The sequence below is a fragment of the Ambystoma mexicanum genome, chromosome 8 (genome assembly GCF_040938575.1).
Source record: "Ambystoma mexicanum isolate Mex_15411 chromosome 8, UKY_AmexF1_1, whole genome shotgun sequence".
NCBI classification, from domain to species: Eukaryota; Metazoa; Chordata; class Amphibia; order Caudata; family Ambystomatidae; genus Ambystoma; species Ambystoma mexicanum.
In genome coordinates, this window is record NC_090929.1 from 359,658,089 (window position 1) to 359,685,998 (window position 27,910).

The window sequence follows — 27,910 nt, forward strand, 5'->3', positions numbered from 1 at the left end:
GCAAGCAAGTGGATATATGCCTTTGAGAAACACACAGCCGGGGTACCTCTAGCAATAGGCGACGTGAAGAGTTTGCTAGTATCAGCAGTTGGGGATCAGGCTGACAGAGTATGGGTAAAAGCTGGCTTCCCGGGAGTAACGTTAGACTGCGATCGCCATGATGGTGCCTCTTTTAACACAGTACGTGCCAGGGTGTGGGATGCCTTGCGGGAAACGTTTCCAGAAACCCCAGATTTGCAGTCAGTAATGCAATGTACAATGAATGACGGGGAAGATGCTATGGATTACATTTTTCGGGTCCAAGAGATGTGGAGAGCAGAAACGGGTACGCCCTGGTATCAATCAACATCATTATTCTACTTCATAATAAAGAGGGGGCTCCCAAAAGAGGTGCAAAAAGCACTTGACAAAATAACAGGTATTGAAACAAAAAGTTGGCCCGAAATTCAGAGCATAATAGTTCACCACTGCAAGCGAATAAAAGAGAGGGAAAAGGAGGTGGCGCAGAGAAGATTGGCAGACGAAGCAAAACTAGTACAAACAAAGCTGGTGAAGGTCGCCGCAGCAGTAGCAGCGCTTCCACACAGCAGGGAGGGAGATGAGGAGGAGGAGGGGCTGGTAGCAATACAAGGGAGGATGGCGACGAATTGGGCAGGAGCAGGGCAGCGGCAGTGGAACAAGCAGGAGCAGAGTGGAGGTCCGCAGTGGCAAGAGTGGGCCCCTCGAGGGGGACGAGTTGGGTACAGGGGTCGAAGAGGGGGTGGACAAGGGTACGGGGGAAGGGGAGGAAACGGATGGCAGGGTCACAGAGGTGCGCAAGGAAGTTGTTGGAACTGCGGGAGGTGGGGGCACTTTTCCAGAGAGTGCAGGAGTAGACAAAACAATGGGTTTCCAGAGGTAGAACACTATGGCCATCCTCACCCGGGAAGCCCATATGGTCTCCCAATGGGACAACAACAAAGGGACCCAGGGCAGGGGTACCCTGAGCAACGGCAGGGACACCAATACAGAACACAGAATCACCCACAGAACAATGACACTATGCACTACACCCCAGGCAACCCTTTTGCGACAACAGCAAATGGAGCCCCAGCACCAGCCCCCTATAGTGGTGTATCAGTAGTCTCAGGGAGTGTGTTCAACCAAGGAGGGGCAATGAGACACCCCGCATAGGACAGCCCACAGAGATCACTTGCGTGTCCTGTCCTATCTACCGCCTACGATGCAGCAGAGGAACCATTGGTAGGGGCGCAGATAGGAGACAAGCAGTTCATATTCATGGTGGATTCGGGAGCGGAGAAATCATGCATTAGGGAGGGCCAGTTTCCGTTATCTAACCGGAAGTTAGCAACGCAGGGGTTCTCTGGGGCTGTAATTGAAGTTCCTTATACAGAAGCTTTGTATGTGACAGTGGGGGGTAAAACTGTAAAAACACCCTTACTGTATTACGAACAATCGCCAATAAACTTGCTAGGGAGGGACCTTCTTAGCAAGCTTAACATGACAATATCATTCACAGAAAGAGGAATAGTGTGTTCAACACCAGGAATATGCCCATTACGTGTAATGCTGGTAGTACAGGCTCAAACAACGTCTCCGGAAATACGTGGCCTGCCAGTGGACGAAAGAATGTTCATTGAAGGTTTAAAAACACTGGCCCAAGTAGTGCCTGAGCTAAAAAAGATGGAGTGGAGAATACCCGCGGAATTCGTCTTCCGCCCAATAGTGCGCCCAGACAAAGCACCAGGATCAGTGGTATCATTAGACTTGCATGCTGTACAGGTATCAGCGAAAAGGATCGCTGTGATTGGGATGGACATAGACGGGTGTGAATGGCGCACAGTACTGTGCATCAATGCCAACATTGCCCTGCGAGATTTGTCTGATGAGGATCTCTTTTCTGATTCAGAAAGTGATGGCGAAATAATAATGGAAATAGCAATGCCCTGTGACATTTTGATTCAAGCTAGACAAATTCCGGTCCATTTGATGGCAGTGGTGGGAACACCACCGTCATTTTTTGATGATGACATGCGACTGGTGCCAAACAATTTGTGGACAACAGGCCCCCATGATGTGGGGTTGTTGCATGGAGTGACACCAGTGGTAACAAAGCTCAAACAAGGGGCAATTCTACCCCGAGTGAAACAATATCCATTGTCCCGCGAAGCTGAGGAAGGGATAAAAGAGACAATAAATGCTTTGCTAACACAGGGGATAACAGTGCCTTCAAACTCCCCATGTAACACATGTATCTACCCGATCAAAAAAGCAAAGGGAGGGGCTTGGAGGATGATCCAGGATTTACGCCCCCTAAATGACGTCATACAGAAAGAGTTCCCTTTGGTCCCGAACCCTGCTTCAATATTATGCAGTATCCCAAAAACGACATCACATTTCACAGTGGTCGATTTGAAAAACGCATTCTTCTCCATCCCCTTGGCAAAAGAAAGCAGATGCCTGACAGCATTTACATTAGGGGGAAAAAGATACAAACATTGCAGATTACCACAGGGATACTGTGAGAGCCCAAGCATATTCAACCGCATACTACACGAAGACTTGGGTAAGTTATTAGTTGAAAGCACAATCATTCAGTACGTAGACGATTTGCTCGTCTGCGCACAGAATGAAGAAACATGCAGAAAAGACTCAGTAACACTCCTGTCGCTCCTGGCAAATAAGGGGTACAAAGTGGATAAGGAAAAGCTACAATACTGTCAGAAAGAGGTCCTGTACTTGGGACAGCTGATATCAAAAGACGGAAAAAGAATAATCCCTGATAGGGTAGAAGCATTAAGATCAGTAAGAGAACCCACAACAGTGAAGGAGATGCAGAAATTCTTGGGAATGTGTAACTATTGTAGAGCATGGATATTAGATTATGCAGCCTACACAAGACCATTACTGCAAGCACTCAAGGAGGCACAACAAGAAAACAGGAAGATAGAATGGTCAGACGAGATGAGTGACTGATTCAAGTCACTCAAAGAGTTGATTTCGAGTGCTCCAGTACTCGCCAATCCTGATTATGAACGCGAATTTTACCTGTTCTCACATTGCAAGGGGACAATCATGACAGCTGTACTGACACAAAAGACTTCCCTAGGACACAAACCGTTGGCTTACTATAGTGGCACCTTGGATGCGGTGATGCAAGGACATATCCCGTGCGTGCGAGCAATCACTCGCTACCGGCGCGTTCGCAATTGAGAAAAGTGCCACAATAGTAATGGGATGCCCTGTCACATTGTTTGTGGAACACTCATTATTTGCAATACTTGAGAGATCAAAGAGTACACTGACCACACAGCGTGCAACTGCCTATGAAAAAATATTGTCCAGCGCCAATATCCATGTGGTACGATGCCGGACAGTGAATCCGGCAACATTCATTACAGAAGCATGCACACTGGAGGACATGCAGGAACACGATTGTGCGACTTACACAGGGGAAAGAGGGGAGGACACAGTGGTGTGCGAGAATGCCCTGAGTGAGGAGGAGGTGTGCTTTGTGGATGGGTCAGCATCGATTGACATGGACACGGGAGAGAAACATGTAGGATTGGCAGTGGTGAGATTAGAAGAAGGTGAGTATGAGACACTAGTGCAGTATCGCCTTCCATCACATTTCTCGGCACAAGCAGCAGAACTTATTGCCCTAATAGAAGCATTACATGCAGCTAAAGGTTGTGCAGTAACAATATACACAGATTCAGCTTACATGACCACAGCAGTACATGGAGGTCTAGCAAGATGGGGGCGGAGGGGGTTTCGAAGAGAAGATGGGACCCCAGTGCAACATGCAAAGTTACTGAAGGAGTTGATTGAGGCCCTAAAAGGTCCAACAGTGGTAGCAATAGTGAAGTGCCAAGCACATACGTCCAACACAGACGTGTCTGCCAAGGAAGCCTCATACATTGAAAAACATGAAACAGGTGAGTACATGCTACAGCAAAAAACAAACGAAGAACTCCCAGAAGGATATAATGCGATGCCCATATCACAAATACTAGAGCTGCAGGAAGGAGCAAATGGTGATGGAAAAATGATGTGGGAAAAACGAGGGTGCAGCCAATCATCAACAGACTTACTATGGCAGCAGAACAACTCAGGGAAAGTAGTAATGCCGGTCAAACTATTAGAAATAGCATTTCAGCAATTACACTTTCCAGCACACAACACCAAACAACACATTGCAGCCGAGATACAAGAAGACTGGTTCGTGCCCTGTCTCCAGGAGCACATATCAAGATTGACAATGGAGTGCACAACGTGCCAGATATACAACTCAGAGAACTGCACATTGACTACGCAGACATGGGGGAAAGGTGTAATGGGGCACGCTACATGATTGTGGTTGTATGCCCATTTTCGAGGTGGGTGGAAGCAGGGCCATGTGCACGACCTGACGCTAAAAGCGCTGCAAAGTTTCTAGTAAGGGAAGTGTTCCCACGCTGGAGAATTTGCGACATAATTCGCTCAGACAACGGCACTCACTTTGTGAACGAGCTCTTCAAGGAAGTGACCACATTATTGGGAATAAAACATAAATTGTGCTCGATTTATCGATTTATCATCCCCAAAGTAATGGCATTGTAGAAAAGATGAACAGACTGTTCAAAGGGAGACTGTCAAAATTGTGTTTCTCATTAAAGAAGAACTGGATATACTGTCTGCCACTTGCGCTGTTTGAGCTGAGGAATCAGCCAAGCAAGGACCACCATTTGTCCCCGCACAAAATCATGACCGGGAGACGAATGCACACAGCACACTCCCCACTGCGCCAACACTCAGACGCGCACAGAAGCGCCGCAATATTGGGAGATGAGTTCACAGAATACCTGAAAAAGCTAACTAGGGCAGCGCGAGCAATATCAAAGCAGCTCTCAACACCATTCACAAAGGAAGAAGGGAACACAACGGAGTCCCTCACGGAACATGAAACACTGGTACAATTGATGCCAGGAGAATTAATTTATGTCCGGAGCTTTGTGCGCCGGTGGAATGCGCTACGGTTCCACAGACCATATGAAGTGGTATTTTGTACCCCTACGGCTGTAAAAGTTAAGGGGCTCAAATATTGGATACATTTGACGGATGTGCGAAAGGCATATAATAGTGTGCAGGAAGAAGTGGATGAGGGGGCACAGACAACAGCAAACAATACTAATGAAAATGATGAGTGAATGCAAACATGCGAGTGGAAGAAGTGTACCTGACAGAGAAAACTGTTAACGAAAACATTACATTACAGGTTATCGAAAAAGTTGAAGGATTGGAAAAAAAAAAAAATGGGTTTATGTGTAAATAATAATGTGAAGAATATGTATATTGTCTGCTCCCTTTTTCTGTACATTCCAACCCCATTCCCCTTCCATGATATCTTGGCACTGGTAGTGCCAACAAAAATGTTTACATGCATGCACTTACGCACTTTTATATCTCAAACAGGAACTACCATGGCAACTAATGGGCAGCCTGCAACGGATAGATTTATTAGATATAGAGAATTTTTTGCTGAGAGATGTCGATATTCGTATGAGTGTGGATTGTCTGTATGCATTACATTATTTTTTACAATTATGTTTGGTCTGGTTACGTATTGGTTTATACCGTTCATCTCTGTCGAGATGAACGAGGGGGGAGGGATTAACGGAACTAATGTGACAAATGAAACAGCAATTGTAAATACTAAAGAAGGTGATTTTTTGGTATGGGATGGAACTAAACTGGTATGGGGATATTACACGACACCGTCTAATGTTGCTATCAAGCAAAATGAAGATTTGAAGGAAAAAAGGCAAAACAGCACAACTTCCCCGTCAAAAGTATCCAATTACAATGCCCGCAGTCTGAATGATCGTAACCCCTCTGCTATATCCTGGTTATATAACACCCCCACCAGCCGGCCCGCTCCCGTAACCAAAAACACACTGCTAGATAGAATAAAGAAAGAGAATGAAGAAATGACAGCAAGATATGAAATATTATATGATAATTGGGCAAAGGGGGGCGAGAGGGAGAAAGGGGGGCCCACACTGTCCATCGCCCATGAGGCTGGGAAATACCTTAGAAAAAGAAATAACAGACGGAAAAGGGAGGCGGGGAGGAGGAAATATGATGAATATTACGGGTTAGGATTAGACAAAATGGAAGACCCACGACACCCCCACCAGACAAATAAATGGTATGCAGACATGAGTGCAACGGCTAAACAAACAACAAATGAGAGCTGTTATGTCTGCTCACTCATTCCCCATGCTTCGGGCACACCTAAAGTATTGTTACCCAGAGAATTGCCTATTGTCGATGCCCAATGTCTCATTCATCTCACGTTGTGCAGAATTAAGAACACCTTCCAGGCACATGAGGTAACTTTTAGAATGCTGCAGAACGAGAAGACTTGTTATCCAAAGGCAGTAGGAGTAGTATGTTTGGAGGAGCCATTTTCTATAATACAAGGGACACTTTTTTCAGACAACAAGTGGAAGGACGAAGAAATAATGTGCAAGGCTGAAGCACTGTGGAGTGTGGCACCAGAGAAACTGCAATGGATAGAAGAGACATGCACACCAGTATGGAAGGAACACATCTCAAAATTGACTTGGGTAACGGCCATTGAAAAACCCTTCAAGCTGCAGAAAGAACTAAACTATGAACTATGTTTCAAGGGAGACGGGAGAACCACCATGGGGGCAAACAAGAACTGTAACAAGACCTTCACCATCCCAGATATGAGAAAAGGGACAGCGGCCCTAATGTACACCTATTGGGTAAGTGGCAACCAGGAATACCTACACCTCCCACAATCCTGGGGTGGCAGCTGTTCATTGGCCACCCTACACTCCGCACTAATGGTAATCCCGGAAAGCCACATTGATGGGAGCAAGAAGACGCGAGGAAACACCCAACAGAGTGCGGCCCAGCCAACTGCAGAGTCACAAGTATATGTCCTGTCTTCCGGGAACAAGGAAGGGGTGCTGTCCCGAAACAAACGATCATCGAACTACATATCAAAAGCATCATCGGAACTGCTGGCACAGATCCCGGATAGATATCGATTATTCAGCTCTGCAGAAACGTTCTTCGCCTCACTCATCCCAAGCATCCAGGCGCGAGCAAATGCAAAGTGGCTCCAAATCACACGTTGGGAGCTGATCCAGCTGGCAAATGATACTGAAGAAGGGTTTAACGTAATAAAAGTGGAACTGCGAGCACTACGGCTAATGACCATGCAAAACAGGTATGTCTTGGACCTGTTGACAGCGATGGACGAAGGTGTTTGCCGAAAAATTGGAAGTGCCTGCTGCACTTTCGTACCTTCCGAAGACGCAGACAACGGCTCCCTGTCCCATGTGATCGAAGCAGTACACAACCTAGGAGAAAGAATGAGAATGGAAGGTGGAGAAGAAGAAAGCACATGGTTCGACAATATCTTCTCCTGGGTTCCATCGTGGCTGGGAATGACTGTGAAATTTTTGATGCCGGCTGTAGTGTTCCTCCTTTTTATTTTTTGCCTATGCCAGGTGGGTCTTCGATGTTGTGCTAACGCAGTGCCGAATGGTGCAATGATGATGGTGACAATGGGCAACGCCCGCGGTACAATACAAACTATGCAGGAAGTACAGGTACAAACAGGAACAGATGACACGCCAAGATACCAGATAGTGCCCAGGTACCACAACAAAGATATAGTAGATAAATTGTGGCATACTACCATTAAAGAGCCCCGTATACTGGAATGGTATGAGGAGGTGTGGGTGGACTTGGAAGGGGAGAGCGGATGTATATACCTGACCTGCACCCCAGATGAATATGCTAGGAGAGGTGAGAGCCTGCGAGGGGCGTGTAGAGCATGGATGCCCATAACAGGCACACCTGCATGGGATGACGCAATAATTGACGAGGAAGAGTGCAGGGGATTGGAGGATTTAAAGAATGTGTTACTTAAGTAACGAAAGGGGGGAAATGTAAGGGAGGATTGGTCCAAGAGCTCGTCAGGGGTCCCACCTGCACCAGGGCCCAGGTGGTGGATGGGACACTGGTTGAAGACATTGACCAAACCTGCTGAATTTAGCTAGGCCTTGGAAACCATTTTTAGTCTAATAAAGATGGTTTGAGCCCTGTGCACCGCAGCGCGGCCCCCACCCTTGGAGAGTTTCAATTATCCCTGTGGCCACAGCTCTCTGGCAGATCCGCTGAGAGCCCGTTCCCACGAACAGACGGACATGAGCTAGTGTTAGATACCAACACTGTAACATTTCACCTTCCGCAGTGTATCGCTGTTTCCAGCATGACCCGGCCAGCAGGGCCTGGGTGGAAAAGAACTGTAAAATGGTCCCCTGACAAAAGCAGAGTCCCCAAATACTAATGAGCAAACCACCTGTGATGGAAGCGTTCTCTCCACAACCTCTCTGACTAAAAAACCTGTAAAATGTATAAAAATAGCAGAATGGGTGCTCATGTGACATTAGGGATGAAGCACCCACATCTCTGTAGCTATGCGCAAATGGTAAAAGCGTCTCGGGGTTTTTTCATGTTATGTGTTTTATCGAGAAGACTGCACCCCGCGGTCCCGCGCCAAAACTGAACTAATGCTGCTAGAGTGCAAAGGAAGACAAATGCAACCATAATGAGGGCTCATGTAAGGGGTGCACGAAAATGCACCATATGTGTGTCCAAGCCCACTATGTGTCACTGCCGCCAGTCTCATTGGCGGGTCCTTCCTGCGTGCTCCACCAACCTTAATACTACCTCACTTATCGCGCATGTATAAGCATATAACAAAATGTTGTAGTTGTTAAAAACTTAGTGTACAAGTAATGTGTTCAAATTGGCCATATGGATGGCACCAGCAATGTCAAAAACGTGAGCTTTGGAAAGACTCAATGAGGATTGTATATGATATGAATGTTTATGTCTCTTCCACCTAAAATCCGCAACACACGAGGAAAATACCTTTGTGAGCACATGCAAGGCCATTCCCCTTCCTCCCAGTGAAGCCTGCCAGACGAAAAAGCAGAGCCCTGTGCCGTGCTGCTCCACCTCCCCCAATTCGGCTGGAGCCGCTTCAAGCATTCACATTCCCCCCCCGCAGCACCCAAGGCCACGGCCTGCCACCTGAATTATTTACAACTCAGCAGTAAACCCCAGCCTTAAAACACAGATCCAAAGGCGCCCCTTCTTATGCTCCACGACCCACTGGCTCACCTTAGGTTAATGGCCCCTGTAAAATTAGGACACCCAATATTATGGCAACACTACAGGAACACATCCATAATGACTTCTAACAAGACGGGATAACGTGGACCGCCTGTCCCATGCCCCGAGACCCAACCCCGCGACCTATGATACCCGGTCAACAGGACGATGGTAACCATGTATTGATGAATCGCCAGCAGACCCCACTCTAGGTGCATTCCTCCTGTGTTGCATTAACCTGTAGAATAACCTATTGAAAGATTTACCAGGGAAGATAATATTGCAAGGTTGAATGACTGCGGTGTGCGTGGCCCTAGGGCAGAAAGTCAGGAAAGACATTCATCTCTGACACTGGTCACGGTTGGCACAACAACACCGTCCGGATGAGCCCAGCTGACCTGCCAGGCCCAGCCCAACCCACGAGGGTAACCACTGACGTCCTCCAGCCACGGCAAACCACATCGCGGCAGCACCTATAGCTAGTCGTCGCCACCCAATCCCCACGAACTTGTGCCCCCTATAGCATATAGGTTCTTATGACGTTTTTTGTAAATATATACGCCTGTCTTTGCTATTGTCAGACAGAGCGCTCTCGGAGTTTGCAGAGTTCTTTGCATGCCCTATTCCGCTCACCCGCACTTTGTCCTGGCCTTATTCCCATCCTGGGAGAGTCCATTATTGTCTCTCATTGTGGGGAAGATCGTGCTATCTGGGGACGCTCGCCTTCAACGTGCAAGCCGCCCACCCCCATTAAGAACAATTTATTGCCATCTTGACCCTGCGCTCCCTGTAAGGTATTTTCTTTCAAGTGCCAGACCCTCACCTGTGCTGCGAAACCCACCCAACACACCCACTACTAACCTTAAGCATCTTACCACAATATATGTTTTTACTTATACTAATAGGTCTAAAAACCTAGCAGATATGTGAAACTCAGCTTGATTCTTTTACATGCACAATAAGGTCAAGGCCTCCAATTAAAGCCACAAATGACCCAATTGTACTGACAATAATTGTTATGTGTAACTTGTGTAGAAATATGAAAAGTAGCATAAAATGTTTTAGATAATTTGTTATTTAGTGTTTTTCGAATGCAACATATTAGCTTAGGTAGTGACCACAGTGACCGGACCCTGACTTGCGTGGAGCACAAGATATTTGACGTCCGTCATCTCGTCAGCCACTCAGTCAACCAGAAGGAAGAGATGCCACCCACACCTACAGCACCACACCGCCTGGCCAATCGGGTCCATTTAGCATTTTTAGTTAGAGTTACTTTAATTGATATATATATACAAGCATTGATGTAAATGTTGGTGGGAGTTTTTTGGGTTATTTCCTAGCTGGAGAAATAAACCATCCTTTGAACTCTTGCAGCCGGGTCTCGGTGCCTTCTTCCCCGAAAGGGGTTGCTTATTTTATTTTCTCTCACACGTAGTAAGCCGGGGAAGGGCACCTACATAACCTTTGGTTGATTCTGCTCTTGTGCATAGTGGAAGTATACGTATATAAAGTGCTCCTTTTGAGGTAGATATGTATAGGTGGCGCTTGCCGCAATCTATCTTACTACTAAGCATAAGCAAGCCTCACGATTCTTTGCTTCTTACGGTTCCATGCATATGTACACGTGTAAACTAACTGAATATCTTCATTGTGCTCTTGGCATAGGATTCTGACATTTTGACACTGTTATTTCACTTTTAGGTTCATGATGTCCCTTATCCATGGTGTTTCGTCTCTTTTCATCATTCGCAGGTCATCATATCTTCTATGTGTGTGTCAGTCCGAGCTCTTGTGACGTCACCATTCGTCCTCGTTCAGTATCTTTTTAGCTTCTTCAGGGACTGTGCTCTGACACTTCATTTTCTTTTGTCGATATGGCTTCCTCAATGGGTACCTTTACTGTCCAGGTTTTATTAGGTGTGGGTACTTTAACAGGTGCTGTTCTTTTTATAGGTACTGGACAGAGCCCCACTGCGGCTCTCTGCTGGTTTATTTGCTCATAATACATCACATATTTCGGCAACAATGTTCCTGGTACTTCAAAATGGACGGTTGGAGTGTGGATCGTGCTTGGGACCTCCTCTACAGGATCCTGGAAGGCCTGGAGGAGGAAGAACTACCCAGACACTCATCTGACTGTGTAGGGGAGCTGCAGTGTGGAGTGGAAGCTGTGTCTCCAGGAAGCCTAAACCAGGAGCAACAGGCGTCCTGGTGGCACCCACAACAGAACTCCTCCCCTGGGCGAGAAAAGGAGAGCCCAGGCCTCTGGGGGGCAGCTGAAAAGAGCCTGTCCGAGAGTAAACACCCCAAGTGCTCCTGCTGCTCCTGAAACCACGAGAAAGCCGTTTTGGGGAGCTGGGGAAGCGTGAGCAAAATAGTTGGAAGTGCGTTATGGGCCTTGGAGTCCAAAACCTTACACTTTGAAAATTGAGAGGGTTCTGAGTCCGACTGGAGGGGGAAGACCCTTGTAAGCAATCATATCCAGTGTCACAAGGCTAATAGCTGTCCTCCCGGGTGAACGGCAGAATTGGGGAGGTACCAGCAGAAGGAGTCCCATAGCATTGACTCCAATGGAACACTGACAGAAGCAGGAAGCCTCCAATCGCAACCGGTGAGTCAAGGAGAAAGATGAACGCCCAGTTTGTGTAGCAGAGCGCTTACAACAATTGTATCAAGAGAGTCGCTTGAAAAGGAAAAGCGGCGCGAGTGAAGATGACCCCAGCATGTGAAAGAAGGAGCGGGGAAAGATACAGAGTAACCGAATGGTCAGGCAAGGGATGAACGCTCATTCGAAGGTCTCAGTGAAATGCGTTGGGAACTATGAAAGTGATTGTTTAAAAGGCTTGCACCCGAGACTGGGGAAGTCTATTTGAGTTTGAACTGGGATTACAATACAAAAAGCAAGGGGAAGGGAACCCCAATCAACCACCAGAAAATAGAACAACATAGTTTCATCCAGGCTGTGGGAAACTAAACTGAAAGTGAACCATTGCGTGAGAGTGAACTACAAGGACCAGAAAGCCTTGCGAGATCTGAGCCCGACTGTGGGGGATCCGAGATCTGAGCCCGACTGAGGGGGTTCCGGAGTGAACCGTGAGTCACCCGAGAAAGAATATCTTAGTTTGCAAACCTTGTATTAAGAGGACCTGAGCCCAGCTGAGGGGGTTCTGGGGTGAATACTGAATCGCCTGAGACACCAAGTATGTGAAAATGTGAAGAAGGATAATAACTTGTTTGTTTGTTGCATCAGGCCCTCTGGATTAAGAGACTTTGAAAGGCAAAGAGACTTGGGCACGGTAGGCCCCGATGGTAATGTTTGAACTGCACCCTTGTGCTAGAGAAGCCAGAGACTGTGCTAAGCTTGAGTGTGCTGCTTTGTCCCATGCTGAAAACGTGGGGAGGGAGGCAAATGGCCTGAACATCCTGACATATCATTTTGTGAACACTTTGACTTTTTCGTAACATTGTTTCCCACACTGTTTGTATTTACAGGTAAAGATTGGCAATGGGTTTATTAATATAGGCTGAACAAAGGGCGTTCTGGGAGTCTCTCTACCAGCACAAACACAGCCCATTGACCTGTTCTTGGGTGGATGGCCTCTGGGAGAGACTCAACCAAGTCTTTAGCTCACTGTCCCATAGCACCTTGTTGGGCATCATCAGTGAGGCAGAGCTGTGCCTCTCTGAGAACAGTGAGGGGTCCACATCTGGTTTCCCCAGGTAATTTAGGGCGAGACCCACAGTTACTTAATATGCAAAACAAAGGGGGTTCTGCGAGTCTCTCTAAGCGCAATCACAGCCCATTGACCTGTTCTTTGGTGGATTGCCCCTGGTAGATCTCAACCAAGTCTTTAGCTCACTGTCCCTTTCACAGAGAAGATATATCCCTGCATATCAGTCTTTGTCCTGCCCATGGAGACCCCCCTTTGTTTTGCATATTAAGTAACTTTGGGTCTCACCTTGTTTGAGACTCTCCCAGGGGCCATCCACCCAAGAACAGCTCAATGGGCTGTGTTTGTGCAGGTAGAGAGAGTACCAGAACCCCCTTTGTTTTGCTTATTAGTATAGGCACTTTAACCTTGACAAGACACCCTAGGACTGCGTTATTATTATTTGATGGTCGTAGTTTGCTCCCATCTGTAGATTTAGGATTAGAAAGTCTTTTTCAAACCCCTTTTAAGTCAATAAATACCTTTGAACCGTGATCACTTGTGTCTGTCGTCTTACTGTTGATACCATTCCTTACAGTGGAATTACCGTGACTTTGCAGTGCCGAACCTTAAACTATTCCAAGAGTCACAGATCCAGGCACCCATACCTACTTCTACCAGAATCCTCTCTGCCATACCCAGTCGACGTATCTCCATGACTGCATATACATCTGACTTACTGGGACGGATCGTGTGCTGCAGATGAAACAGTGAGCTTTACATCCCTCTGTGTCTTGCCTATTACTGTTGGGGGTGGGGGAGGGAAGGGTCGGAGGAAAGGCTCTCCTTAGAAAACCTGACGCATTTGGAAATGGCAGTCAGTGGAGGGTGAACTGGTTGGCTTTCACCTTCGGCCTTTCTACCTTGTCACCCAGGCTTTTTCCATGGAAGAATCATAGTGAACAACCAATGAAATCTGGTGCACCTTCTGCTGGCATTCTGTAATTGCTACTTTGCATTCCAGATCCATTTTCCCTTTTTTCGAATGCAAGAGGTCTGTGGTAGGAGTGCTTTTATCCTAGCAATGCAATGTGACATGTGCACATAGTTTACAGCCAGTCAGTTGGAACCTGGAGGCTCTTGTATTCCATTTTACCGTCAGTTGAAACCTGGTGCATTGCTTGAAGGTTCCAGGTTCCACAGTGTCAGTTGAGTTGGAGACTGGCTGGGGTTAGCAGCATGCGTAGTTTACAGCTGTCTGTGCACGCTTGCCAATAAACCTCCACATTGGTGTCCAGCACGTGTACGGCTCATTATTCAATATCCAGCATTGTGCCAACGAGAAAATAAGAAGAGGAAAGGAGGCACAGAGAAACCGCAGCGACCCCCAGAAAAGTGAGAGAGAGAGCTGCAAGGCCAAGATATCACTGGTGACAGAACAGACGAAAGAGAGAGAAGGCAGCGGCATCTGAGCTCTGTGAGGCCAAGGCAGGGCGGAAGAAAGAGTGAGGAGGCGGCGTTGGGGCTCTGCGAAGTCAGGACCTCGCCATACTCCCAGGTGAGGCTTGCGCTGGCTAGGAGGGAGGGAGGAACCCACACGAGCTACGCGGCTCCCATTGAAAAGTAAATACCCTCTGAGGAAGTGTAGTGGCTGCAGTCCCCAGCGCGCACGTGGCATCGGAGCAACTGTAAAATAGTTGCAGCCAGTGAACGTCTCTTCCGGTGCCACAGGAGTGGCTTGCAGCTGGCTCACGCCCCGTTCGAGGAAAGGACCCAGCACTGTCCATAGCGTTGGGTTGCCCAGGCAACCGACACAAAAAAAAGGGAACTGCAGCAAAGAAGGCACATGATGCGGCCCAGCAGCGGCAGAAGCAGCTTTGAAGTGGGAAAACTAAAAACAAACACGAAATCAGTACATGTGGGAAGCTGCCACATGTACACATTGAATTATTTTCTTTACATTGAAATAGTGGAGGCGTGGAAACACCAGTGTCCAATTGTGTAACCCAATAAAGTAAATGGGGGTCATCCCACAGAAATAACCACAACAAAGGTGTCAAGTCTGAATCCATTGTAAAAAGTAATGTGATATATCATGGCGAATGTTTCTGGCCCAGTATTCCTCTTGCCAACCCCTGGTGAACACGGAGTGCGTTGGAGTGATTGGAGGGATGGATTTTCCAAGTATTTCCTGGAAGTGTTTGGCACCAATTACTCCAATGAGAGGAAGGAGGCACTATTATACCACTGTCTAGGGGCCGCTGGCCAGGGTATTTTAAGGAAACTACCTGAACTGGCAGGATTGGAAGAGGCTGTGGTACGAGGGGACGATGGCCAAACCTGACAAGCACTATGAGGTGCAGGAGAACATTATTCTAGCGCAATATCACTTTGCGACCAGAGAGAAGAAAATGGGAGAAAGCATTGAGGAATTTCTCACGGCTCTGAGAGGCTTAACTGTGAAATGCCAGTTCACCCATTGTCAAGAGGAACACTTGCGAGACCAGTTAATGATCAAATGCAACAATAACAAAATAAGAGAAGAAATGTGGAAAGAGTGGAACCCCACCTTGACTAGAGCGATTGAAATTGCAAAGTGTATTGAGCACACAGAGAATTGTATTAAGGCTCTCCATCCAGACAAAGTGAGTGAAAGTAGCAAAGTAACATCAGAAGACATCTCTGTGAACAAGACGTCAAAGGTCCCTCAGAAGCAATGGTCAGGAAGCTCAAAGAGTGGAGAGAATGGGGAGAGACAGTTCGAGTGATACTGGTCTGCCCAACAACAGGAACTCAGGACGGCCATGGGGTTCGCGGTGGGAGTTCAAACCTTTTGCGGGCAGGAGATGCTACAGGTGTGGCAGTGGATCCTATTTGGCATTTGACAAAGAGTGTATGGCTGTCCACATCATATGTTGGGAATGTGGGCGCAAGGGTCATGTGTGGCTAGGTGTTGTAAAAACATCAGACCTTCAGGACAAGTGCAAGAAGTTAGCAAGGACAATGATGAATGAAGCTGACTATGGAAGTATGGGGAAAGAGATAATAAACTCTGTGCAAGCATTGTCGGGAAGAGTGAGAAGGAGGAAGTCCTATGCGATCATAACAGTTCATGGTATACCTGTCTCAATGGTGATAGACAGTGGAGCTGATTACACACTTACAAGTGTTCAAATCTGGAGAAAGATGTTCAAGTGCTGCACGCTGCAAGAGCCAGAGATGAGGGCCAATGCCTATGGTGATGTTCCCATAGAAATTATTGGGCAGTTCAGTGGTGAACTGGAATTTAAAGGAAGAAAAGCTGAAGGAATAATCTATGTGGCAAGCAAAGGGGGAGAGTTGTTATCATGGAGTGACCAAGCAGAGTTGGAAATACGACTGGATGCAAGGCATCCTGAGCAAGTGTTGGCAGTGGAGGAGAGTAAAAGTGGTGACATAGGAACAACATCATCAGAAGTTGGGCAACACGTTTTTGAGAAAAGGTTGAGCTGTTAGGGCTTTGTGCATCGTATTAGACTCAAGCGGGGAGCTAAACCCAAAGTAGCCAAGTTGTGCATGGTACCGTTGGCTCTGTGCAGGGATGTAGAGGAAGTGTTAACTAGAATGTAGACTGGTGGTATCATAGAGAAGATTCAGTGTTCGGAATGGATCAGTCCAATTGTTATTGTGAGAAAGCCCAATGTTTTTTTTTTTTTTTAAATTTCTTTTATTGATTTTATACAAACAAAAACAATGAAAACCAAACAAGCAGCATAATCATAATGGTTCAATTGCACATCAAGTGATCGTAGTCACTGCTACCATTATCCCACCCTTCCCCCGTGAGCGTATTTGTCCATCTCTTACAGTGTTTGGCACATGCGGCTGAGTTTCGTCTTCTCCAGAGTCATTTGGGTTTGATGTTACTTCAAACAATTCTGTTATTAGCGCTTTCCAGGCCATTAGGGTGTCCACCTCCCCCTCATCAGCCCGGCTACTCGCATCTTGCCATGCACCGTTTCAGCCTCTGCCCACTTCTGTAGGTCCTTCCACCATACATCCACCTTAGGTTTGTGGCATTTCTTCCACCCCATGGCCATCCTACGTTTAGCAAGCACATACGCCAGATTTCTTAGTTTCTCAATATGTTTGAGTTTCCGTGGCCTAGGGAACCCGCCCAGTAAGCAGGCCTAAGCCGTGTCTATAACAAGAGTAACCCCTTTATCAGCCAGTTTCTGCGCCACATCACTCCAGTAGCATCTAATAATCGGGCACGACCAGAACATATGTGTCATGTCAGCGTTTTCTAGGTTACATTTAGGACACACTTGTATGCCAGCGTTTTGGAATTTAGATATCCTCAAGGGGGTCATGTATGCCCTATGCGTTACATACAGCTGAATTTGTTTTAATCTGGCATTTCTAGATACTTTTTTGTGGTAGCCCAGGGCACGCTCCCACATCCCGTCCTCCATCGGTGCCCCCACTTCCATCTCCCAGTCCAGTCTCAGATGCGTCAAGTCTTTACCCACCTTAGCCATCATCATCTCGTACAGTCTCGAGATCTCATGACCCCCTTCAGACATATCATACATTGCTTCCAAAATTGCATCTGGTTCTTCTATCAGAACTGTTTCTGGCCAGGTGCCCCTAATCATTCGCACCAATCTAATGTATGTGACATATTGCCCCGTGTGTAGCCCCACCTCTTCGTTGAGTTCTATAAACTCCTTAATGGATCCCTCCTGCCAAACATCGCCTAGCGTCGCCAGCCCCACCGATTCCCAGTAGTTCCTAACAATCACCCTTAGCTGATCATCCCCTCCTGTTAAAGCGACCAACGGTACCTGCGGGAGGTACGGGTACGGGACCTCCATTAGGCGACAAGCCCTACGCCAAATTTTCCGCCCCAGCTTCAACATCGCAGGGCGCCCCCTCATGTCAGTTTCGGACAGCCAGATCATTTCTCTCAAACAAAACGGGGCACAGTCCTGCCCAAGCACCCTGTGCTCAGGGGTCACTTCATCTGAGAGCCACTTAGCCACATATTGCAACTGTCCCACCAAATAATAAACCTCAAAATGGGGCAGTCTGATACCTCCTTTTTCATAAAAGTTCTGCAGTTTCCAGAACGCCACCCTATTTCGGGTACCGTGCCACAAGAAATCCCTACACATGCTGTTCAATTTACTAAAGAACTTCTTGGGTATTATGTGTGGGATATTGCTAAAGTAATGCAAAAGCCTGGGCAGAACTACCATCTTGAGGATAGTCCCCCGCCCCATCATCGCTAAGGGCAATCTTGCCCAGAACTGCATGCTGTTTCTGATTTTCTCAACGGCTACTTCCGTATTGTGTCTGTGTTCGTCCTGCGCCATGTGATATATATCTATGCCCAAATAGCGAAAAGAGCGCGTTGCCCACGGTACCTGTAGCACCGGTAGATCTCCTGCAGGGATCCCCTTATAGCTACCTAATGGGAACATGACAGACTTTTGGGGGTTCACCGAGATGCCCGACAACTCTGCATACATTTCCATCACTTCAAGTATATATAAAAGGTTTTCTTCCGGGTGTTGCAAGTATAGCAACAGATCGTCCGCGTACAAGGATATCAAGTGTTGTTCCCCTCCCACCTCAATGCCAATCGTCTCATATTGTGCCCTAAGGCATATTGCCAAAGGCTCCAGGGCCAAGATGTAAAGCATCGGGGACCAGGGGCACCCTTGTCTGGTGCCTCTGCCAAGTTGCCATCTTTCGGATATCACCGCTCCAGTTCGGACCCTGGCAAGCGGCTCACTATACAACATCTTGGCCCACCTGATATAGCACGGCCCCATTCCATACCCTTCCAAAGCAGCCAAAAGCCATGACCACTTGACCGAGTCAAAAGCCTTGACTGCATCTAGAGACACTATTGCCATCTCACCCTCGTTTTTGACACCCCACTCGACTACCCGATGAAGTCGCCTATGGTTGTGTGTAATGTTCCTGTTCGGGACATAACCCGTCTGATCAGGATGTATGAGTCTGCCAATCACTTTCCGCAGTCGGTTCGCAAGAACAGCTGTGAGAATCTTGCTGTCTTGATTGAGCATCGACAGGGGCCTGTAGGAACCACATCTGTGCTCCGGTTTATTGGGCTTGGGCAGCGGTATTATAATCGCCTCTCTAAGTGACTCAGGCAAACGTCCTATCTCAAACGCTTCATTCAACATGTCCAGCATTGGGGGGAGGATTTCCTCCTTGTATACTTTATAAAATTCGCTGGGGAACCCATCTGCCCCTGGGGCCTTACAAGTGGGCAGCTGCTTTACTACCTCTTCTAATTCTTCCAACGTGATTGGCTCATCTAACTCCTCCCTCTCTTCGTCGCTTAACTTGGGCAGCCCTATGTCTTCTAACGTTTCGTTTATCATGCGCTGGTCGCCTATCTCATCATCTCCATACAGCACTTTGTAATATTCCACAAACTCTTTGTTAACCCCCTCTTGCGTGGCCACCTCTTCTCCGTCCTCCTTAATAATGGTCCTAATCGGAGGCTTAGGGGTCTCGCTTTTGTATAGCCAGGCCAAAAGGCGGCTCGTCTTGTCTCCCCCTGCGTGCTGTCTTTCGACATATTTTTTATAATTAAGATTGCAGAGTCTTTCCCAGTGCCCTGCGCATTGTTGCTGTAATTGGAGTACCAGCTCCGTGTCTACCTCCTCGCTCTTCAACGTTGTTTCCAGCTCAGTTTCCGCCCTGTGTAGGTCAGCCAAAACCCCACCCTGTAACCCTCTTGACTTAGCAATGGCCGCCCCCGCATCACCACCTTAAAAGCTTCCCATAGTGTGCCCGCAGAGTCAACACTCCCAGTATTTTCCACAAAAAAGTTGGTAATCTCCTCCCTTATATCTTCTCTAAAGGTTGGATCTTTGAGCGCCTCCGCCCGGAGGCACCATGTAGGGATTTTTGCCCTCGGGGGCCAATATTGCCAACCGAGGGTCAGGGGCGAATGATCCGAGAGGACCCTGGCCTTGTATTCGGTTTGGGTAACCTCGGCCATCACATCTGCTGTAACAAAGACATAATCGAGCCTAGTGTGCAGTTGGTGCGGGGACGAATAGTGTGAGTATTGCCTCTCAGTGGGATGTTTCATCCTCCACGCATCTGTAAAACCAAAATCTGTTAGCAGCGTCCGCAACGCTCTCGCCGCTGGGCTAGGCCTATTCACCCTGTCATCTGACCTGTCCACCGCCGGATCCAGTACACAATTGGAAGTCCACGCCCCAGATCACCGCGCTTCCCATACACACACTAAGATTGGCACTTAGGGCTCTGAAATATGCTGCTGTGTTTTGGTTGGGGGCATACTCGTTTACTATGCATACCTCCCTGCCCTCTACCAGCCCTCGCAATATAGCCATCCTTCCATCCGTTTCAACCACCTCTTGTATCAATTTGAACGGGACATGCGGTGCCACCCAGATTAGCACCCCCGGGGCATATGCAGAATATGGCGAGCCCACTACGGTCCCTTTCCTCTTTCTCTTAACTAGGTCCAACTTCTCCCGTGTCAAATACGTTTCTTGTAGTAATGCAATGTCTATTTTCTGCCTTTTCAGATACTTTATGCTCTTGTTTCTTTTCAGGTAGCTGTTAAGGCCCCTGACGTTCCACGTTATTATCCTGAGGTCCCTCATAGGTCGTTAATAAGCACCCACCCAATCCTCTATCGATTATGTCCCTTCATGCACCGCGCGTGCCGCAAGCTGGTTCCCCCAAATAGGCTCAACACAAAACCTATGCTCCCCATAACCACACACACACTCAACTCCCCATCCCCCAACTTTCTGCCCAGCCACCCCTCCGCCAACAATACCCCTCCCAACAGTTGCCCAGCTCCAATCCTGGATCTCAGGCATCCCAACATCTAGCCCTGCCGAGCGCTAGCTTCTACTCAGGGTTCAGTAGGATATAGCCGCCCTAATGGCCGCTGAAACTAATAGTCTATTGGGGTAGGTCGTCCGCGTTCTGTTGCTCCTCCCAAAAAAAAACATTACACAATCAATTGCCAAACGGTTACCTATTACAGTTACATTCACAATATTCCAGTCTGAATCGAGCACCAGGCTCGGATTGTGTACAAAGTTCAGTTAGGCACAGCTTCTCCATACACTCAGGGTCCTTTTCCTTACTGAATCTTCATTTGGTGTGATCCTGCCGATCCCGATCTGCTTCTTGTTCCGGGCAGCCCTGCAGGTCCAGCCATGTGACAACATCCTCAGGAGTATCGAAAAAGAGCGCTTTGTTCATATGTAGCACTTTCAATCGTGCCGGGTACAGAAGCATATATCTGATTCCTGCTGCCCTCAGCCTTCTTTTGACGGCTACATAGCTGTACCTCTGCCTCTGCACCAGCATCGTGTAGTCCGGATACGCTGTGATGTTGGTGGATGCTCTCTCTATCGTGCTGCCCTTACGAAAGTATTCGAGGATCTTCTCTCTATCTCTGTAATTTAGGATCTTCACGATGATCGGTCTTGGCGGGGCCCCCGGCCTGGGTTTCATCATCAGGGCGCGGTGCGCCCTCTCCACCGTGAATCCCTGCGAGAGATTACCAGCTCTGATCCCTTGCAGGATCATGTTTTCAACATAGTTTGTGGGATCTTGGCCTTCTTCTCCCTCCGGAAGGCCAACCACGCGAATGTTGTTTCTCCTCGCTCTTCCTTCCGCCTCTTCCACACGATTTTCCAAGTTAGAGACCTGTTGTTTTAAAACATGAATCTCCTTCGCATTGCTCGTGCTAACATCTGTATTGATCTTCACCCCACTTTCCAAACCGCTGGTCCTTTCTGCAAGTGCCCTAACATCTTGGCGAGGCAGGGTGAGTTCTGTGCCTACGGCATCGATCTTATTCTCCAGAGCTGTGCGTAGATCCGCCATTGCCAAGTCCCATTTGGCGCTTAGCACCGTTATAGCTTCAAGGATCTGGTGCTTGTCCCCTTCGGGGGCATCCTCCGCGGGGGTCTCGGTCGCGCTCTGCACAGATGTTGAGGGGGTCCGTTGCGTTCTCGTGAAAGTTTCCATCGTGGGTTGCTTGGTCTTAGCTCTCAACCCTTTCGCCGACATGGCGCTTTCTCGCTGCTCCTGTGCCCCTCCGCTTTAGTGCTGCTGTCGCACCGTCCTCGGTCCGGCAATGGTCAGGCTTTCAGGTCGCCAAACGCACATTCGAGATGGCACTTCGGATTGTCCTGCGGATGGGCTATGGCTTCCCACTCCCCATGCACCTTCCATAGGCCTCGTCACCCAAGCATCCAATGTCATCCCCTCTTACGGTCAGATCTCCGAGGCTCCATTCGCGTATGTCAGGCTGGGCGCTTTCATGGATTCGACCACTCTGCCATATCACCCAATTGTGTTGCTTCTCCAGGCATTTGCCGCAGCCATGTCCCGCAGGTCCAGGGAATCAGTTTTGTTTCTCCTCGGAGGCCTTTCCTTTGTTAGCCGCCATCTTGGTGTCGCAGCAGTCCCACAATCGCACCGACAGAAACATGTATATCTCACGATTCTCGGGGACTATGAGCTTCTCCAGCGAGCTTCACGTATCTCGCAGCTTCCGACACCTGATCCTCAAAGTTCTAGGCGCTCGTTGCAGTTTCAGTAGGTAAATTCGGCAAAATTAGAGTCGGATCATCGGGAGCTCCTCACGCAGCACGTCCTATTCCATGGCCAGTTAGCCACGCCCCCCCGTGAGAAAGCCCAATGGTAGTGTGAGACTCCGTATAGATTTGAGACATTTGAATAGCATGGTGGTGGCTGAGAAATTTCCCTCCCGAGGATTGATGACCTATTGACTGGGATTGCGGGTGTACCCCATTCTGGACCTTAGGTCGGCCTATCATCCGATCGAGTTACATGAGAGTTTCATGGATTTGACAGTGTTTGTCACACCTCTTGGTTTGTTTAGGTGCTGCAGGATGACTTTTGGGCTCGTTTCAGCAGCCAGTGTATTCCAAAATGTAAGGTACAGGTTGTTGGGTAATGAGAAGGGTGTGTTGTTTTACCAGTATGATGTTTTGATTTGCGGGCAGAGTGAGGAAGAGCATGATGTTCGAGTGAGGAAAGTGTTGGAAATTTTGAGTGAGACAGGTCTCACCATTGCCAAAAAGAAGTGTACTTTCAAGGCACGCAAGCTGGTGTATTTGGGGCATGAGATTTTTTCCAGAAGGAGTGCAGCCGAAGTATGATACGGTGGAGGCTATCAGAGTGATGTGTGTCCCAAAAGCAAGTGGACGTGTCCTCATTCCTGGGCCTGGTGGAGTTCTATAGCAAATTTATTGAGAGGTTGTCAGATATGACGCAGAACATGAGGAGGCTTACCAGAAAAGGGGTGGTTTTTGAGTGGGATGTGTGTGTGCTAAAGAATTTGAGGATGTTAAGCAAGGAATCATAAATGCCCCAGTATTGGCCAGTTTTGTGGAGGGTAAGAATACCCTAGTTTATGCGGATGCAAGAGTGTGGGGATGATTGGCACACCATTGCGTTTGCCTCAAGAATATTAAAAGGAAGCAGAGGTGAGGTACTCAGTTGTGGAAAAGGAGGTGTTGGCTTTTGTGTGGGCGGTAGAGAAATTCAAGATTTATTTGTGGGGTTGTGAGTTCATCATATGTATGGCCCACAAACCTCTCAAGCATTTTTTTGAAAGGTGGATTGGAAGCGGTGTCAAGGAGAATAATGAAGTGGGTGAGTGGTTTGCAGGGTTTGCAAATTTGCATGGAGCATATAACAAGGCAAAAACAATGTGGTTCTGGATGTGCTTTCTAGGTTGGTTGTAGAAGGGCGAATAGTTGGTGCGGTGGTCAAAAGTGATGATGAAGATGTGGGAGACATTTTTCTGGTGCATGAATGCATAAAAAAGGTGGAGTGGGATGTTGCATGTATCGAAGATTTGATGTATCAACATGTCATGAATTTGGTAAGTAGGAATTCTACAGAGATGGGTGATGAAAGAGCCAGAGAGTACAGGAGATTGAAAAATGAACTGCGTTAGTGAGAATTATTTGTGTAGGGGACACAGTTGGTGGTGCCAGAGAAAATGCGAGAAGTGGTCATGGAGTTAGCACATTGTAGGCATTTGGGGTTGGCAAAGACCAAAGGTTTGATAAGGTCCGATTTTTGGTGGCCTGGGGTTGTGTGAGGAGTTGGTTAAGACCAGTATGGACTGTCGAGAAGGTGATAAGGGTCTTAAGGTTCACAAGATTCCCATGGTCGTTAGAGAGAGCCCAAAAGCACTGTGGGATGGGGCTGCGTTGAACTTGTTGTGTCCCTTTAATATTAAGGGGTCCAGGGTTACATATCGGTTGGTGGTGATTGATCTTTTGTCTAAGCAGCCAGAGGTTTGTGTTTTAAAGGAAGTGACTAGTAAAAGTATTGTAAGCTTTCTGGAACCTTCATTTTGGAGGGAAGGTTTTCCTTGCAGATCTTTGTCAGACTATGGTACGCATTTGATCTTGAGGGACTTTAAGGAGTTCTTGAAAAAGTATGGTGTGGAGCAGGTGACGACTTAATTTTATCACCCACAAGGCAATGGGTGTGTTGAAAGAGTCAACCGCACACTTATGGAGGTGATCAGGATTGCTGTGGCCACTGGTGGAGACTGGGGGCAAGCAGTGATGGAAAGAGTATTTCAATATAGGCTTGCTCCACACGCAGTGACAGGGTTATGTCCATTTGAATTGCTGCATGGCAGGAAGCCCAATACACCTTTATGCCCGGTGTGGATGGGTAGATCAGATTGTGGTAGTGAGGTGGTGGAAGGTGCGAGAGAAAATTCTAGCTAGTGGACACAAATCCAAGGTGTGGTATGACGAAGTTAATTATTGCAGGCATTTTTCAGTGAAGCCGGGTGAGATGGTCAAAGTGAGTTTGCCTCTGAAAGTCAGAAAGCGTAACTCAGTGTTTTCGGAGCCCAATGAAGTGGTTAAGGATCTGGGTTGCTCTATTCTGGTTAAGGGTGGGGGAATTTGGAATAAGGAGAGAGTGGCGGCATTGTCTTTTTGGTCTGTGAAGAGAGAAGGAGGAAGGGAAGGAAGGGTGAGAGTGAGATGGAGTGAGTCTGGGTAAGGGTCCTCTCTCCCTTACGGTTGTTTGTTTGTTTATTATTTATAGGGTGCCCAAAACCCCTGGGTAGCTGGGCGTGCAGCATATCAAGAATACTTAGAGTGTGGTTACAGTTTGCTTTGTTACAGTTTGCTAGTTACGTGCATTATATACAATATATCTATTATATACATTCGTTAAATACAGGTATAGACAGAAACAGAGGAGCTTTACATGCACAGTTACACAGTAACAAAGTTAAGATGAGGTGAGGGCAAGGTTTAAAATGGGTCTAGTGGTCACTGTGTCGTAGCCAGATGCGGGTGTTACGTCTAAAGCTAGCATATGTCTGGTCCCTTTTTAACTCAACTGGTAGTGCATTCCAGTGCTGAGCTGCTTGTACACGGAAGCTGTTCCCTCCTGTTTTTTTAGGTGGAATCTGGGTATTTGGAGGCAATAAGAGTTGGCTGTCCTGGTTGGTCTTGCAGAGGATTTTCTTAATATTCTTTCATTAAGATATGAGGGGGGGCTGCATTGTTTAAACATTTGAAGGTTAATGTAACAATTTTGTAAAGGATCCTATCGCTGATTTTTAGCCAGTTATGGTAGCCAGTTATGGTTTCTCCTAATATTAGAGATATGCTCTCTAGTGGGGAGGTTCAGGGCCGTTCTGAGCGTGTTGTTTTTACAGAGTTTGTAGTTTATTAATGATGTATTTGTTTGCTCCTGCATACAGTGTGTTGCAGTAGTCCAGTTTTGATAGGATAAGGGCATTGGCTAGGATAATGCTACTTGCTAGTGAGAGAAAGGGTCTGCAAGCTTTGATAAGTTTGCCAGTGTAAGCAGTGGATGAGGCCAGGGAGTTTACTTGTTTTTTTAGGGATAACATGGAATCCAGGTAGAATCCAAGGGTTTTCACTTCTTTGGCAACTGAGATTGTATTGCCGTCAATATTGAAGGCACTGTAGTTAGTGTCAAGTTTTTTTGAGATTGTTGGGGGAGCCAAGGATATGGATCTCAGTTTTTTCGTCGTTCAGGCAGAGGCCATGGGTTGCCATCCATGCCTGAATGAGGTTGTGGGTCGGATGGTTCAGACATGTCAATGTGTGGATCTTAATCTTTGCAATCACACTTTCTTAATGTACATAGTTGTTCGATTGATATATTTTCATTTACATATATATATGCATTGGTGTATAGGTGGATAAGGAAGGGATGTGTTAGGAGTGCTTTTATCCTAGCAATGCAATGTGACATGTACATAGTTTACAGCCAGTCAGCTGGAACCTGGAGGCTCTTGTATTCCACTGTACAGGTTATGTCAGCTGGAACCTGGTGCCTTGCTTGAAGGTTCCAGCAGTGTCAGTTGAGTTGGAGACTGGCTGGGGATAACTACATGAGTAGCTTACAGCTGTCTGTGTAAGCTTGCCAATAAACATCTTCATTGGTGTCCAGCACGTGTGCAGCTCATTATTCAATATCCAACAGACAGGTTAACTTCAGCAAGGCCTAAAAAGAAACAGTTGGGAATGACGAACGGTGACCGTCTTAACTTGGATGGTGTGCTGGGAGGACAATGGAGCAGTGGCATCCTTGAATTCTGAGTATCTTTCAGACTTTGGAAAAGTAATGCTTCAAGGTCAACATTTTTAACAAAAGCCACCAATAGTTTAAAGTGATAAAACTACATGAAAATGAACTGAAGGGCACAGCAATTGAGGATGGGATAGACATCACCACTATAACACTTGAGATACCTGTGTGGCATTGCTAGGGGACTCACATTTTGCAACAGAAAAAGGTTCGGAAAACGGAATTGGTTTGACAAGTGTTGCATTTCAGTCCCTGCTACCACATGTTCTACTCCATGTTCAATGGCCCCCTTCCTGGCCCATTTCTTAAGGGCTGAAAGGTCTCTGCAGCCCCCTGTAACCACTTTCCAACTCTGCTATCACCATATACACCGCAGGTTGTACCTCTGCTTCATCATCTCCACACGTCCTCTGAACTGCAAATGTTTACCATTTTGACAGAATAGTTGTTTCTTGAAGGTAGAAGGGTGGAAAAGCCATTTACCTTAGTGACTTCTTTCTCATGTCCAAAGAACCTCGTGAGTGCCGCTCCAGTTCTCCAGTTAGAGACAATAACAGCCTAAAATGCAGTAGAAAAGAAAGAATTTAGACTGTGGCAGTAACACAGTGAACCTAAACAAAGCAATTCATTTAAAGTAAGCAGTTATCTTGTTAACTTGATATGGATCAGCAACTTCTGTGTGCGAGCGTTAAGGTTATCTTTCACAGGATCAATAAATGTCCAGCTTGCTAAATGATTCTTCTGGATTTCTTCAAGAAACACATTTAAAGACAAGAAATGAGAATGTCTCAAAACTGAAATTCCACAGTAATTGGCTTAATCAGTTGGCACTACAGGGAGTTTGTAAAGAAGAGAATAATGAAGAGAGGCTCGCCACCAAACGAATTTGGTCCAGGTGGAGTGCCTTCCAACGAAGAGGCTCAAAAGGAACCCCCACTTTTTAAGGCATAGAGAGTTGCACTATAAAATGCACCAGAAAAAGTGTGGCAATGTTAGCCTGAGCTATACTGATACCATGCTTTAACAAGCATTGGCAATACCAACAGTTTGGGATTTTGTGTAGGCATTTGAAAGGCATTTGCTAGGCACTGCCATAGTGGTATTAACTGCCCATCGATGGTAGCAACTACAAAATGGTGTGGGTACATGGGCATATTATATCATTGCCTGCCATATGCCTAACACTTATACACAAGCTAATACGACTGGCTTCGCCGATACTTGTCTTTCACAGGACTTCCGTGAAGTCTACATATAGTGCTTATAAATAGTTTGATGGCAGTCCTGGCTAAGACATTTTGATTACACCAGTAGCGCGTTTACAGCTCCATGCAAGTCATTACCTCTCAGAAGACTGCTTTGAAAAAACACTGGCAGGCAATTCGAGCACTAAGTTTAAT

The 27,910-nt window shown here is 47.1% G+C and overlaps 1 protein-coding gene across 2 annotated transcripts in view; it reads right to left on the bottom strand.

Annotated features, from left to right (window-relative positions):
* WDR31 (WD repeat domain 31) overlaps window positions 1–27,910 on the bottom strand; it is a 607,423-nt gene that overhangs the window by 451,988 nt on the left and 127,525 nt on the right. For both annotated transcript variants that reach the window (XM_069609820.1, XM_069609821.1), the window contains exon 4: window positions 26,994–27,068. In XM_069609820.1, the coding sequence (XP_069465921.1) occupies window positions 26,994–27,068 (75 nt within the window). The remainder of the gene's footprint in view (window positions 1–26,993; window positions 27,069–27,910) is intronic.